A 14,265-nucleotide genomic window follows, 5' to 3' on the forward strand; every position below is an offset into this window, starting at 1 on the left:
GCCTGGCCATTTTTTGGTTGCAGCCATCATTGTTGTTTGGCGGGCCCGGGCTGGGGATTCGAACTGGCCACCTTAGGTGTATGTGGCTGGCACCTTAGCTGCTTGAGCCACAGGCGCCGAGCCTGAGCCTAAGAGTTTGAGGTTGCTATGAGCTATGATGATACCATGGCATTCTACCCAGGGTGCCAGACTGTCTTGGGAAAGAAAAAAAATCCCAGAAATTAAAATACTTTATATTATATCATTTCATCCTACAAAAAGATAGAAAGCTATAAATTCAGTTTGCTAAGTATATATAATCCTGACAAAGATAACACACACGTTCAAAAGGAAGATAATAGTTGTAGCCAAAAAACATTGAATACTGATTACGTGCCAGGTATTGTTCTAAGAAGTTTATATATGTTTAAAATAAAATTTACATGTATACTTACATGGAAATATAAATATAAATTTAAATATGAAATACATGTATACTTACATATAAGTATACGTGTATTATCACAAATGACACTTTTTTCTCAGTGTGACAATCTAGTTGTCCACCAGTATTCATTCTCCTTTTCCATCTTGCTATCTCATGTTCCTCCAATAGCTAACTCTGAGGTCAGGGTTTATTTAGGAGATGATCCCAGGATTACAATAAAAGAGTGGGAAAGTAAACAGAAATGACAGGAAATCTAGTAAAGTTTGCATTAATAATCTGGCTAACCACTGTGGATAATGGGGGCTCCATTCTGCTGGGGATTCTTTGAGTGACGATGTAGAATGTGCCTTAGAACTGCACCACCAAGATTATTTTTCTCCATTTCTAAATCTCTAATTATGCTGAGGCTTTCTCGAAGAGTATTAGATCTCAGGCAGCGTGTGGACCAAGCATGCAGCAGTGGCCAGAGAATGCCCTCAGGCAGAGATACAAGAAGTGATTGTTGTGTATAGGAACCGGTTTGCAAGTGCCCTTGGGGAGGGCCACAGGGTTGTGGGCTGAGCACCAGCTGAGTCTGCTACAGTAACAAAACCGTGATTTTGTTCAGTGCTTTTAAGTTTAAAATGCTCACTGTTCACTTGATGCTTCCTGATGTTAAACAGAAAATGCTTACTGTTATGAACTAAATTGTGCTCATCCCACCTTGATTTATATGTATATTAAAGTTCTAGAGTTGTGTGTCCCTCAGCCAGGAAGGACACGTTGAGGTTGGCAACCCATCAAGGACAGTAACTACCATGGCTTCCAGTGCTTTGGCCAAACCTCAGATGCGTGGCCTCTTGGCCAGGCGCCTGCGGATTCATATTGTTGGAGCATTTGTTGTATCCCTGGGGGTTGCAGCTTTCTATAAGTTTGCTGTGGCTGAACCAAGAAAGAAGGCATATGCAGATTTCTACAGAAATTATGATTCGATGAAAGATTTTGAGGAGATGAGGAAGGCTGGTGTCTTTCAGAGCGTAAAATAATTTTGAAATATAAAGAATTTCTTTGGGCTGATTTACATAGACGTTTGTCACTGACCTCTGTTCCTGAGCTATGAATATGAGTGATAAATAAACTATTAATAAATTTTTTAAAAGTTCTAACCTCTAACAGATTATATTTGGAGATAGCACCTTTATTTATTATTTTATGTTATTAATTTTTTTATTTTCTTGAGACAGAGTCTGGATAGGGTGCCACGGCATCATCACAGCTCACAGCAACCTCAAACTCCAGGGCTCCAGAGAACCTCTTGCCTCAGCCTCCCGAGTAGCTAAGACTACAGGCACCCACCATGATGCTCAACTAGTTTTTTTCTATTTTCCATGATGCCTGGCTAGTTTTTTCTATTTTTGGTAGAGATGGGGTCTTGCTGCTGCTCAGGCTGGTCTTGAACTTCCGAGTTTAAGGGATCCACCCACCTCAGCCTCCCAGAGTGCTGGGATTACAGGCATGAGCCACCACGCTGGACATGGAGATAGGACCTTTAAGGAGGTAATTAAATGAGATCATAAGGATCCAAATCCAGTAGGACTAGTGTCCTTACAAGAGGAAGGAACACCAGAAATGGGAAGAAGCACCAGAAATCTCTTTCTCCATGAGCAGAGGAAAGGGTACATGAGGATACACAAAGGAGGCAGCTATCTGCAAGGCCAGGAAAGGTACCTGGGCGCCCGTGGCTCAAGCGACTAAAGCACCAGCCATATACATCTGAGCTGGCAGGTTTGAATCCAACCTGGGCCCACCAAACAACAATGATGGCTGCAACCAAAAAATTGCCAGGCATTGTGGTGGGCACCTGAGTCCCAGCTACTTAGGAGGCAGAGGCAGGAGAATCGCTTGAGCCCAGGAGTTGGAGGTTGCTGTGAGCTGTATGCCACAGCACTCTATCCAGGGAGGCAGCTTGAGGCTCTGTCTCCAAAAAAAAAAAAAAAAAAAAAGAATATACTGATGATGCAACAAATACAATTTTTCTTTTTTTGAGACAGACTCTTACTTCGTCGCCCTTGGTAGCATGCTGTGGCGTCTCAGCTCACAGCAATGTCAAACTCTTGGGCTCAAGTGATTCTCTTGCCTCACCTTCCCAAGTAGCTGGGACTACAGGTACCCATCATAATGCCCGGCTATTTTTAGAGATGAGGTCTCACTCTGGCTCAAGCTGATCTCGAACCTGTGAGCTCAGGTAATTCACCCATCTGGGCCTCCCAGAGTGTTGGGATTACAGGAGTGAGCCACCACGACTAGCCTTACAATTTTAAATGTACTATAGTTTTTTTTCCCCTTTGTTGATAGAAATGCTTTTTTATGAAGCTTTTTTTTTTATAGAGACAGAGTCTCACTTTATTGTTCTCGGTAGGGTGCCAGAGCGTCGAGGTGTCACACAGCTCACAGCAACCTCCAACTCCTGGGCGTAGGCAATTCTTTTGCCTCAGCCTCGCCAGTAGGTGGGACTGTAGGCGCCTGCCACAACACCCAGCTATATAAAACTTTATATAAGATTTTTACCGCAATTTGTTTGGGTTTTGTTTGTTTGTTTTGAGACATCTCCAATTTGGAAATGTCAATACTTGACCTCTTTGCCTTTTCTTGTGACAGCGGGGCCTATTCACTGTCCACGGTGAATGTACCTTGCTCTGTAAGACTGTATCTTGCACTTACTCTTTCTTTATCTTTCTCAGGAAACTTTGTTTCATGCTTGTCTTACTTTGGGGTGTCTGGGCATTTTTTGACCATGAGCACTCCAGACACTGAGGACATAGGCAGCTGCCTGAAACCCTGACATTTTAGGAGACAGGCAGCTAGCTGCCTTGAAGCCCAGCAGTTTTGGTGCTGCGTGACTCAGATAAACCTGATTTAAATCAATTCTGCCCGTGCTTCCACCAGAAGGAAAGATGGCTCTGCTCCTACCTTTGGTGGAAGTGATAGGGGAGTTTGGCCCAATCCTGGTCCATAAGCCTTTTATTTTACTATTTATTTTATTTATTTATTTACTTTTTGAGATAGAGTCTCAAGCTGTTGCCCTGAGTAGAGTGGAATGGAGTCATAGCTCTCAGCAACCTCAAACTTCTTGGGCTCAAGTGATTCTCTTGCCTCAGGCTCCCAAGTAGCTGGGACTACAGGAGCCTGCCACAACATCTGGCTATTTTATTTTCTTTTTTCTCTTTCTTTTATTTTCTCTATATGTATACATGTGTTTATTTGGTTTCCACTTTTTGCCTTCACAAAATTAAAAAGGCTTAAAATTTAATAACAATAACAGTGTTTAAGATAAGGACTAGAAACAAAAACCTCGTAAAGAACGAACGAAGATAAATACATTCAGAAAAGAAATCAGACAATTGCTGCAATGAAATATTGAGCAGTAAGAATAATAATGCAAAAAAGTAACATTCACATTGTTAGATAAGAGTATGTCTATCATAGAATGCTTTGACTCTGAGGTTCAGTGTGGAGTCATCAGTTAACTTCTTATTTTTTTTCCAAAGTATCAAAAAATAGACAACTAATATTTATAAATAAAAATAGAAGATAATTTCAAAAAACAGATCATGCCAAATCTTATAGACAACAGAAAAAGAAAAAATACTTCAAATTCATTCTACTTCATCTGGATATACCTGATATTAAAGTCGGAAAAAATATATTATTATAAAAGGAAATTACAAACATATTTCACTTATAAATGAGGATGCAATATCCTAAACAACATATTAACAAGTTGAATAAAAAATTATTGTTCAAATAATGTACTTTGGTCAAAATTAAATCCAACTTATGTGAGAATTAGTAACTATTTTCTTTTCTTTTTTTTTTGTTCTTTTCCTTTCCCTCACCCCCTCCCTCCTTCTCTGTCTGCTCTCTCTTTCTCCCATCCCCACCGTGTCATTAATTGTCATTAAATGTCCTCATATCCGGCTCAGCGCCTATAGCTCAACCGGCTAAGGCACCAGCCACATACACCTAAGGTGGCGGGTTCGAATCCCCAGCCCGGACCCGCCAAACAACAATGACGGCTGCAACCAAAAAATAGCCGGGCGTTGTGGCGGGCGCCTGTGGTCCCAGCTACTTGGGAGGCTGAGGCAGGAGACTCGCTTGAGCCCAGGAGTTGGAGGTTGCTGTGAGCTATAATGCCACGGCACTCTGCCCAGGGGGGGCAGCTTGAAGCTCTGTCTCAAAAAAAAAAAAATGTCCTCATATCCAAGTTGAATACATAGGATTCATGCTTCTCCATTCCTGTGATGCTTTACTAAGAATAATATGTTCCACTTCCACCCAGGTTAATACAAATGCTGCAAAATCTCCATTTTTTTTAATGGCTGGATAGTATTCCATGGTATACATATACCACAGCTTGCCAATTCATTCCTGGGTTGAGGGGCATTTAGGCTGTTTCCACATTTTGGCGATTGTAAATTGAGTTGCGATACACAGTCTAGTACAAGTGAGTGTCTTTATAATAAAGATAATATTAATATATAGTAAATAATAATAAATATAATAAAAGGTTTTTTTTTCCTTCTGGATAGATGCCCAGTAATGGGATTGCAGGATCCAATGGGAGGTCTAGTTTGAGTTCTTTGAGGTTTCTCCATGCTTCCTTCCAAAAAGGTTGTATTAGTTAGTCCCACTCAGTGTAAAAGTGTTCCTTTCTCTCCACATCTGCACCAGCATCTGCAGTTTTGAGATTTTGTGATATAGGCTATTCTTGCTGGGGTTAGATGATATCTCAGGGTGGTTTTAATTTGCATTTCTCTAATAATTAGGGATGATGAACATTTTTTCATATGTTTTCTAGCCATCTGTCTTTAGAGAAGGTTCTGTTCATCTCTCTTCTCCATTGATGTATGGGATTGTTGGTTTTCTTCTCGTGGATTAATTTAAGTTCTGTATAGATCCTAGTTATTAAGCTTTTGTCTGATTCAAAATATGCAAATATCTTCTCCCATTGGGTAGGTTGTCTATTTGCTTTGGTTGTTGTCTCCTTAGCTGTACAGAAGCTTTTCAGTTTAATTGAATCCCATTTGTTTAATCCATAAATGTTATTCACCATATCAATGGAAACAAAAATAAAGCCCATATGATCCTCTCAATAGATGCAGAAAAAACATTTGATAAAATCCAGCATCCTTTTCTAATTAGAACACTGAAGAGTATAGGTATAGGTAACACATTTCTTTTTTTTTTTTTTTTTTTTTGAGACAGAGCCTCAAGCTGTCCCCCTGGGTAGAGGGCCGTGGCATTATAGCTCACAGCAACCTCCAACTCCTGGGCTGAAGCGAGTCTCCTGCCTCTGCCTCCCAAGTAGCTGGGACCACAGGCGCCCGCCACAACGCCCGGCTATTTTTTGGTTGCAGCCGTCATTGTTGTTTGGCGGGTCCGGGCTGGGGATTCGAACCCGCCACCTTAGGTGTACGTGGCTGGCGCCTTAGCCGGTTGAGCTATAGGTGCCGAGCCAACACATTTCTTAAACATAGATAGATTGACGCTATCTATGATAAGCCCACAGCTAATATTTTACTGAATGGAGTAAAACTGAAAGTTTTTCAATTTAGAACTAGAACCAGACAAGGTTGTCCTCTGTTGCCATTACTATTCAACATAGCGCTGGAAGTTCTAGCCAATATAATTAGGCAAGACAAGAAAATAAAGGGCATCCAAATGGGAGCAGAGGAGGTCAAACCCTCCCTCTTTGCTGACAATACGATCTTATACTTAGAGAACTCCAAAGACTCAACCACAAGACTCCTGGAAGTCATCAAAAAATACAGTAATGTCTCAGGATATAAAATCAATGTCCACAAATCTAGTTGCCTTTGTCTATGCCAACAACAGCCAAGATGAGAGGCTAACTAAGGACACAACTCCCTTTACCATAGCCCCAAAGAAAATGAAATACTTAGGAATATACCTAATAAAAAAGAGGTGAAGTACCTCTAAAAAGAAAATTATGAAACCCTAAGAAAAGAAATAGCAGAGGACTTTAACAAATGGAAAAACATACCATGCTTATGGCTGGGAAGAATCAACATTGTTAAAATGTCTATACTTCCCAAAGCAATCTATCGATTCAATGCCATCCCTATTAAAATACCAACATCCTATTTTCAAGACTCGGAAAAAATGATTCTGCGTTTTGTATGGAACCAGAAAAAAACCCGTATAGCGAAGGCAGTTCTTAGTAATAGAAACAAAGCCAGGGGTATCACCATACCAGATTTTAGGCTGTACTAGAAGGCCATAGTGGTCAAGACAGTATGGTACTGGCACAAAAATAGAGACATAGACATTTGGAATCAAATAGAAAACCAGGTAATGAAATCAACAACTTACAACCACCTAATCTTCAATAAATCAAACAAGAATAGCCACTGGCAGGCGGCGCCTGTGGCTCAAAGGAGTAGGGCGCTGGCCCCATATGCCAGAGGTGGTGGGTTCAAACCCAGCCCTGGCCAAAAACCGAAAAAAAAAAAAAAATGGCCACTGGGGGAAAGACTCTCTATTCAATAAATGGTGCGGGGATACTGGGTATCCACATGTAAAAGACTGAAACTGGACCCGCACCTTTTTCCATTCACAAAAATTGAGTCAAGATGGATAAAGGACTTAAATTTAAGGCATGAAATGATAAAAATCCTCAAAGAAAGAATAGGAAAAACACTAGAAGATAGTGGCCTGGGGAAAGACTTTATGAAGAAGACTACCATGGCAATAGCAACAACAGCAATAAGATTTTTTCTTTTTATTGCAGTTGTCATTATTGTTTTAGCTGGCCTGGGCCAGGTTTGAACCCACCAACTTCAGTGTATGTGGCTGGTGCCCTACCCACTGAGCTATGGGCACTGCCCCATAAGGTTTTTAATTTAATAGAATTAAAACAAATAAAATAGGATCTGGGTGGTTAAAATGTCACCCTGATAAGTATGTGAGATTTTTCAGCATTTGTGCTTAGTCTATAACTTGTTTTGGAAAGATGTACATGCTATTCTAAGCCACACTTTAAATGATTTTGAGAAACCCAGGGTGTTAATGGAGGCACAGACTGGACATATGCTAGAAAATGTTCTCTCACTCAAGCTCTCTTCTTCTTCTTCTTTTTTTTTTTTTTTAAGAGACAGAGGCTCACTTTGTCACCCTCAGCAGAGTGCTGTGGCATTAGAGCTCACAGCAACCTCCAGCTCTCGGGCTTAGGCCATCCTCTTGCCTCAGCCTCCTGAGTAGCTGGAACTACAGGCATCCACCACAATGCCCGGCTTTTTTGTTGTTGCAGCTTGGCCTAGGCTGGGTTCGAACCTGCCACCCTCCGTATTTGGGGCTGGTGCCCTACTTACTGAGACACAGGCGCCACCCACCCAACCTCTCTTCTGAGGATCTATTATTTCACCCTAGGTCACTCACAGGCACTGCTGTTTCACCCACTATTAAACAGGTCACCTGACTTTGTACCATCTGCCAAACCAATAATCCTCAAAGGGCTTTGAGGGAATAACTTTCCTCTCCAGCCGAATGAAAGGGGGACCTATCCCAGTAAGGACTGGCAGATAGATTTCACCCAAATGCCTTCCTGTAGAGGATTCAAGCACTTACTAGTTGATACATTGACTTGTTGGGTTGAAGTTTTTCCCTTACAGGACTGAAAAGGCCATTGAAGTTTTCCAAAGACTTCTAGAGGACATTATATTAGTGTACTCCCTTAGAGGATCTTGGATACCTGTTCAAATGGACTTCTGCTATGGCTCCTGCAGTTAAGTAGTTCTTCGTTTGCTGACCCCTTGACTAATCCCTTACTCAGGGCCACATTAGTAGCCCAAGAAGCTGAATGGCATGACACGAAATTCCAGGGAAGAGGAAGGACCCCATGCCACTGATGAAATCAGCCCATCCTGTTAGCCAAAATCAAGTTTACTGCCTGAATAGAAAACCAGGTAATGAAACCTGGTTTCAGGCTTGGCGCCTGTGGCTCAAGTGGCTAAGGTGCCAGCCACATACACCTAAGGTGGTGGGTTCGAATCCAGCCTGGGCCTGCCAAACAACAAATGATGGCTGCAACCAAAAAACGGCCAGGTGTTGTGGCGGGAGCCTGTGGTCCCAGCTACTTGGGAGGCGGAGGCAGGAGAATCGCTTGAGCCCAGTAGTTGGAGGTTGCTGTGAGCTGTGATGCCATCATACTCTACCCAGGGGGCAGCTTGAGGCTCTGTCTCAAAAAAAAGAGAAAGAAACCTAGTTTCTTTCACTTCACGAGTATATCCCAGACTCGGGGATATACTGGGTGCCATCCCCCTCATTGGAGAGGCCATGCTCACTATGCCTCCTATTTCCAGAATTGCCCAGGCTTCAGCTCCTCTGCCTTTCCCATTGCCCAGCCAGGGCTGCTTACACAAACAAGCACTTCCCTTAAGCCTCCTTTGGCTTTACTGGAACAGCAGTTGCTGCTGGGGTAGCCACAGGAGGGACATCCCTGGGCCTACATCAGTCTTTGGATGCAGAAGGAGCACATGGCCTGATGGAAACTAGCCTTGCATTTGCCCTTTTATAGGAACAGTTAGATTTGCTGGCTGGTGGGGGTCACAGACAACAGGCAAGTCCTCCATCTTCTAACTGCAGCAGAAGGGGACACCTGCTTATTCTTAAAGGAATGGTGCTGCTTCTATGCTAGCAAGTCAGGATAGGTTCAGGTTCAGAATAGCATCAATGCCATCCTAGAAAATGCCTCCACTCTCCAGACATGAGGAGAGATTTCTAGGCCTTGGTGTATGTTGCAAATAATCCCCTTGGTCACCCTGTTACTTTACATTCTGGGAATTCTTTTTCTTTTTCTTTCTTTCTTTCTTTTTTTTTTTTTTTTTGAGACAGTCTCACTATGTAGCCCTGGGTAGAGTGCTGTAGCGTCACAGTTCACAGCAATCTCAAACTCTTGGACTTGAGCAATTCTCTTGCTTCAGCCTCCCGAGTAGCTGGGACTACAGGCACCAGCCAAAACGCCTGGCTATTTTTTGGTTGCAGTTGTTATTGTTGTTTAGTTGGCCTGGGCCGGGCTCAAACCCACCAGCCTTGGTGTATGTGGCTGGCATTGTACTCACTGAGCTACAGCGCTGAGCCCATCCTGGGCATTCTTATTTTGGGATCAATCCTGATAAATTTTTTAGCTAAATTAATTTCATTTATTTAGAAGCCATCAAGCTACAAATGGTCTTATGTCTCCACCAGTCCCAGTGCCTACCTCTTCCTTGCACTTACAACTACAGCCATTTATGAGGACATCTACCCAGGTCCCTTGGAGAGCCTGCAAGAGGCCTCCCACTGCTAAAAATCTTCAACCCTTCTCAGCAGGAAGCAGACAGATGAATTGACAGCCTCTACCCAGTGATTTGGGCCTCTAGAATACAGTGTAGGGAAATACTAGGTAGTTAGTTAGGAATGACTCTCCTGGGAAGGAAGACAAGGCCCCCACCTTGGTGCTACCCACCATAATTCTGTGAGTTGTTGCTCACACCTGGGAAGGAGGGACCACCCTATGGATCTACCAATCAGAACTTAGGCTGCAAGCTGCAATAGAATGTAAAAGACTAGGCTAGCCGGGCGTCTCATGCCTGTAACCTTAGCACTCTTGGAGGCCAAGGTGGGTAGATTGCTTGAGCTCACTGAGTTTGAGAGCAGGGGCAAAAGTGAGACCCTCTTCTCTAAAAATAGCCAGGTCTTGTGGTGGGTGCCTGTAGTCCCAGCTACTTGGGAGGCTGAGGCAAAAGAATCACTTGAGTCCAAGAGTCTGAGGTTGCTGTGAGCTATGATGACACAGCACTCTTAGAAGGGCAACAAAGTGCGACTCTGTCTCAAAAAAAAAAAAAAAAAAGAATGTAAAAGACTATCTAGCCTAGTAATGTACAATAGAGTTTTTAAGGGGACCTAAAATAGACTTGAGACTAATTATCATGTCATTAGCTTAAATCTATGTTGTGGTTCATCCCATGGACTCTCAGAAAGGCTCATGGGAGGTCCACATGTGCAATAAGACTCTGGTTCCCAAGGTGGCCTCTGAACCACAGGTTGGACGGACATAGATGGGATAAAAGAGAACTGCCGGCCAGGCCAGATCTTTTGCCTTTTGTTTCGACAGTGGAGGTCCATTCACTGTCTATGGCCAATGTATCTTGCTCTTACTCTTTAAACCTACCTTTCCTATCTTTCTCTTTCTCAACAAATTTTGTTTCATGCTTGCCTTAAAAAAAAAAAAAAAAGACACTTCTTGGATGGGCCTGTTAAACAAGCTCTAATAAGACAGGCTGTACTTTCTTTCATTTATTTCCAAGTTCTTGATTTTATATTGTTCTTTATACGTCTGTGTTCAGCTGAAAACTTGAAAAGTGAAGATCTCAAGCACTGTCTCTGTGCATCTCTCCTATTTGGTACACCATCCTCATAAGTCTAGCTGCCTTGGCCTCCTGTATCCCAGTTCCATCTCTTTAATGCAAGAAGATGTTTGGGTCATACCTACACCCAATCAACTATTTATGGGCAGTAAACAGGGCCAGTTACAGGCCTTTTCATGCTTTCTCTCATTAATCAGCCAGCACTGCACTGTAGCCTGATGTCCAATATCTTGAAAATCATTACTTCATATATTTTGTATAGTTTTTCAGTTGTTTCAGTCAGGAAGGTAAATCCATTCCCTATTACTTACTTAATCTTGGCTTATTTCTTTCTCTTGCCTCCTTGCACTGGTTAAACCATTCAGTACAACACTGAAGATATAAAAGCAGATGGCAGTGCCTTCTTCCTGATTGTACAGGAAAAGTGTTAAATCTTTTAATATTAAACCTCATACTGGATGTAGGTCCTTTTTATTTCTGATTTGCTGACAGTTTATTAGAAATGGATGTTGGATTTTACCAATGTTTTCGGTGCAAAGTGTTGAGAAAATCATGTGTTTTTCTTTTACGGTCTATTAATGTGAAGAATTGTACTGATTGCCCTGAGTGAGTTGGGGAATATTCTGCCCTCTTCAATTTTGTAGAAGACCTTGTGGAGGAATTTGTATTTGCTTTTCTTCCTTAAATATATAGTAGAAGCCAATAGTAAAGCCATCTGGACCTAGTGTTGTCTTTGTGAGGTTTCTAACTAGAAATCCAAATTCTTTGAAGTTAGATAGCTATTGAAGGTAACTGTTTCTTCCTCAGTGAACATTTGTAAGTCTGTCTTTTCCTGTGTTATCTGGGAGGCTAAGGCAAGAGAATCACTTAAGTCCAAGAGTTTGAGGTTGCTGTGAGCTGTGACACCACAGAACTCTACTGAGGGTGACATAGTGAGACGGTCTCAAAAAAAAAAAAGTTTGTTTTTTAAGGTATTTGTCCATGGCCAGGTATGGCTCACAGCTGTAATCCCAGCTCTTGGGGAGGCCGAGTTGGGTGGATTGCCTGAGCTCAGAGGTTTGAGACCAGCCTGAGCCAGAGCAAGACCTCATCTCTTGAAAAAACAGCCGGGCATTGTGGTGGGTGCTTGTAGTCCCAGCTACTTCAGAGGCTGAGGCAATAGAATCGCTTAAGCCCAGGAGTTTGAGGTTGCTGTGAGCTATGACCCAACAGCACTCTACCAAGGGCAACATAGTAAGACTTTGTCTTAAAACAAACAACAAAAAGTATTTGTCCATTTTTACTAAATTGTCTAATTTTTGGCATAAAGTTGTTCATTATTCCTTTATTGTCCTTTTAACATATGCACTCTGTAGTTATGTCACATCTCTCTCAATTAATAATTTGTGTCAAAGTTTCCTGATAATCCAGTTGAAGGTTTACCAATTTCATTGATCTTCTTTAAAACCTAACAAAACTAGGTTTTCTTTCTTTTTTTTTTTTTTTTGAGAAAGAGTCTTACTATGTTGCCCTTGGTAGAGTGCATCACAGCTCACAGCAACCTCAAACTCCTGGGCTTAAGCAATTCTCTTGCCTCAGCCTTCCAAGTAGCTGGGACTACAGGTACTTGCCACAATGCCTGGCTATTTTTTGGTTGTAGTTGTCATTGTTGTTTGACAGGCCTGGGCTAGGCTGGAATCCGCCAGCTTCGGTGTACGTGGCTGGAGCCCTAGCTGCCGAGCTATTGGCGCCAAGCCAAAGCTAGATTTTATTTCTATTGAGTTTCTCTATTACTTTTCTTTTCTACTTTGATTTCCACTTTCATCTTTCATTATTCCTCTTTTTCTGTTTACTTTGGATTTCATTTGCTCTTTATTTTCTAGTTTCTTAAAGTAAAAGCTGAGGTCATCAATTTAAGAACTTTTTTCTTTTCAAATATAAGTATTGGAGGTTGCTGTGAGCAGTGAAGCCACGGCACTCTACCCAGGGTGACAGCTTGAGGCTCTGTCTCAAAAAAAAAAAAATATAAGTTATTGATGCTAGTTTTCCTCTGACTAAATTTTGAAATGTTGTGTTTTCATTTTAGTTGAAAGTTAAGGCTCAATTTTCCCTTTTGATTTGTTGATCCATGGGCAGTAGAGAATGGCACTATAGTAGAACCTCTGCAAGTTGACCACCCAAGGGACTATAACAAACTGGTCAACATACAGGAGTGGTCAACATACAGGAGTGGTCAACATAAGGAACTTACTGTACTGATACGTACATATGGTGCACGTCCAGTCTATGAACATTAGTTCAACATAAGGAGGTGGTCCACGTAGGGAGTGATCAATTATATGGAGGTTCTATTATATTTAGTTTCCCAATATTTGGGGATTTCCCAGAGATGTTACTGACTTCTAATACAATTTTATTGAGGTCAAAGAACATACCTTGAATGATTTTAATCCTTTTTTTTTTTTTTTAGAGACAGAGTCTCACTTTGTCACCCTCGGTAGAGTGCGGTGGCATCACAGCTCACAGCAATCTCCAGCTCTTGGGCTTAGATGATTCTCTTGCCTCAGCCTCCCTAGTAGCTGGGACTGCAGGTGCCCACCACAAGGCCCAGCTATTTGATTTTAATCCTTTTAAATGCATTAATACTTGTTTTGCTGCCCAGAATTTGGCCTATCTTATCAAAGATCCCTTGTGCACTTGAAAAATGATTAGAGGGTCAATTAAAGAAAAGGCCATAATCTACAAAGTCACGTGCCTATTAATAGCTTCAAAGTGCAAGAAGCAAGAACTGAAATGGTACAAAATGGTACACAATGGTTTGCTGTTGTGGAGTACTCAATTATGTTAAATTGGTTGATTACGGAATTCAAGTCTTACATTTTCTTCTTGTTTTATCAGTTACCGAGGTGCTAAAATCTGACTGTAATCAAGAAAACTAGTTTTTTCCCCCATAGTTTTTACTTCTTGCTTCTTGCACTTGGAAGCTAATATTAGGCACATGAATTTGTAGATTGTGGCTTTTTCTTTAATTGGCCCTCTAATATTTATAAAATGACCGGTTTTCTCTCAGTAACATGCCTTGTTTTTTATCTACTTTGTCCGATATTAATACAGCCCCTCCAACTTTTATTAGGAGTAGGATGGCATATCTTTTAACAGCCTTTTCAAAGTATGGGTCCCCCTTTTTGAACCACTCTGGTGCTTGGATAATTCTCATTGAGTGTAACTATTGATAAAATGGGCTTTATTTTATTTTGGCTTTATGTTTTGTTATTTTTTAGTTTTTTGAGACAGAGGCTCAGTCTGTCTCCCAAGTTGGAGTACCATTGTGTGATCATAGCTCGCAGCAACTGCAAATTCCTAAGCTCAAGTGATCCTCCTGCCTTAGCTTCTCAAGTAGCTGGGACTACAGGTGCCTGCCACAACAATCAGCTATTTCTATTTTTTTTTTTT

The 14,265-nt window shown here is 41.6% G+C and overlaps 1 protein-coding gene across 1 annotated transcript; it reads left to right on the plus strand.

Annotated features, from left to right (window-relative positions):
- The first annotated feature begins 1,194 nt into the window (after positions 1-1,194).
- Positions 1,195-1,545, plus strand: LOC111726159 (cytochrome c oxidase subunit 6C). The gene has a single exon (XM_023514583.1). It carries the CDS (start codon positions 1,225-1,227, stop codon positions 1,450-1,452), a length of 228 nt encoding a protein of 75 aa, XP_023370351.1. The 5' UTR covers positions 1,195-1,224; the 3' UTR covers positions 1,453-1,545.
- Positions 1,546-14,265: the final 12,720 nt, after the last annotated feature.

The sequence above is a fragment of the Otolemur garnettii genome, unplaced genomic scaffold (assembly GCF_000181295.1).
Source record: "Otolemur garnettii isolate 467f Iridium unplaced genomic scaffold, OtoGar3 scaffold00055, whole genome shotgun sequence".
NCBI classification, from domain to species: domain Eukaryota; kingdom Metazoa; phylum Chordata; class Mammalia; order Primates; family Galagidae; genus Otolemur; species Otolemur garnettii.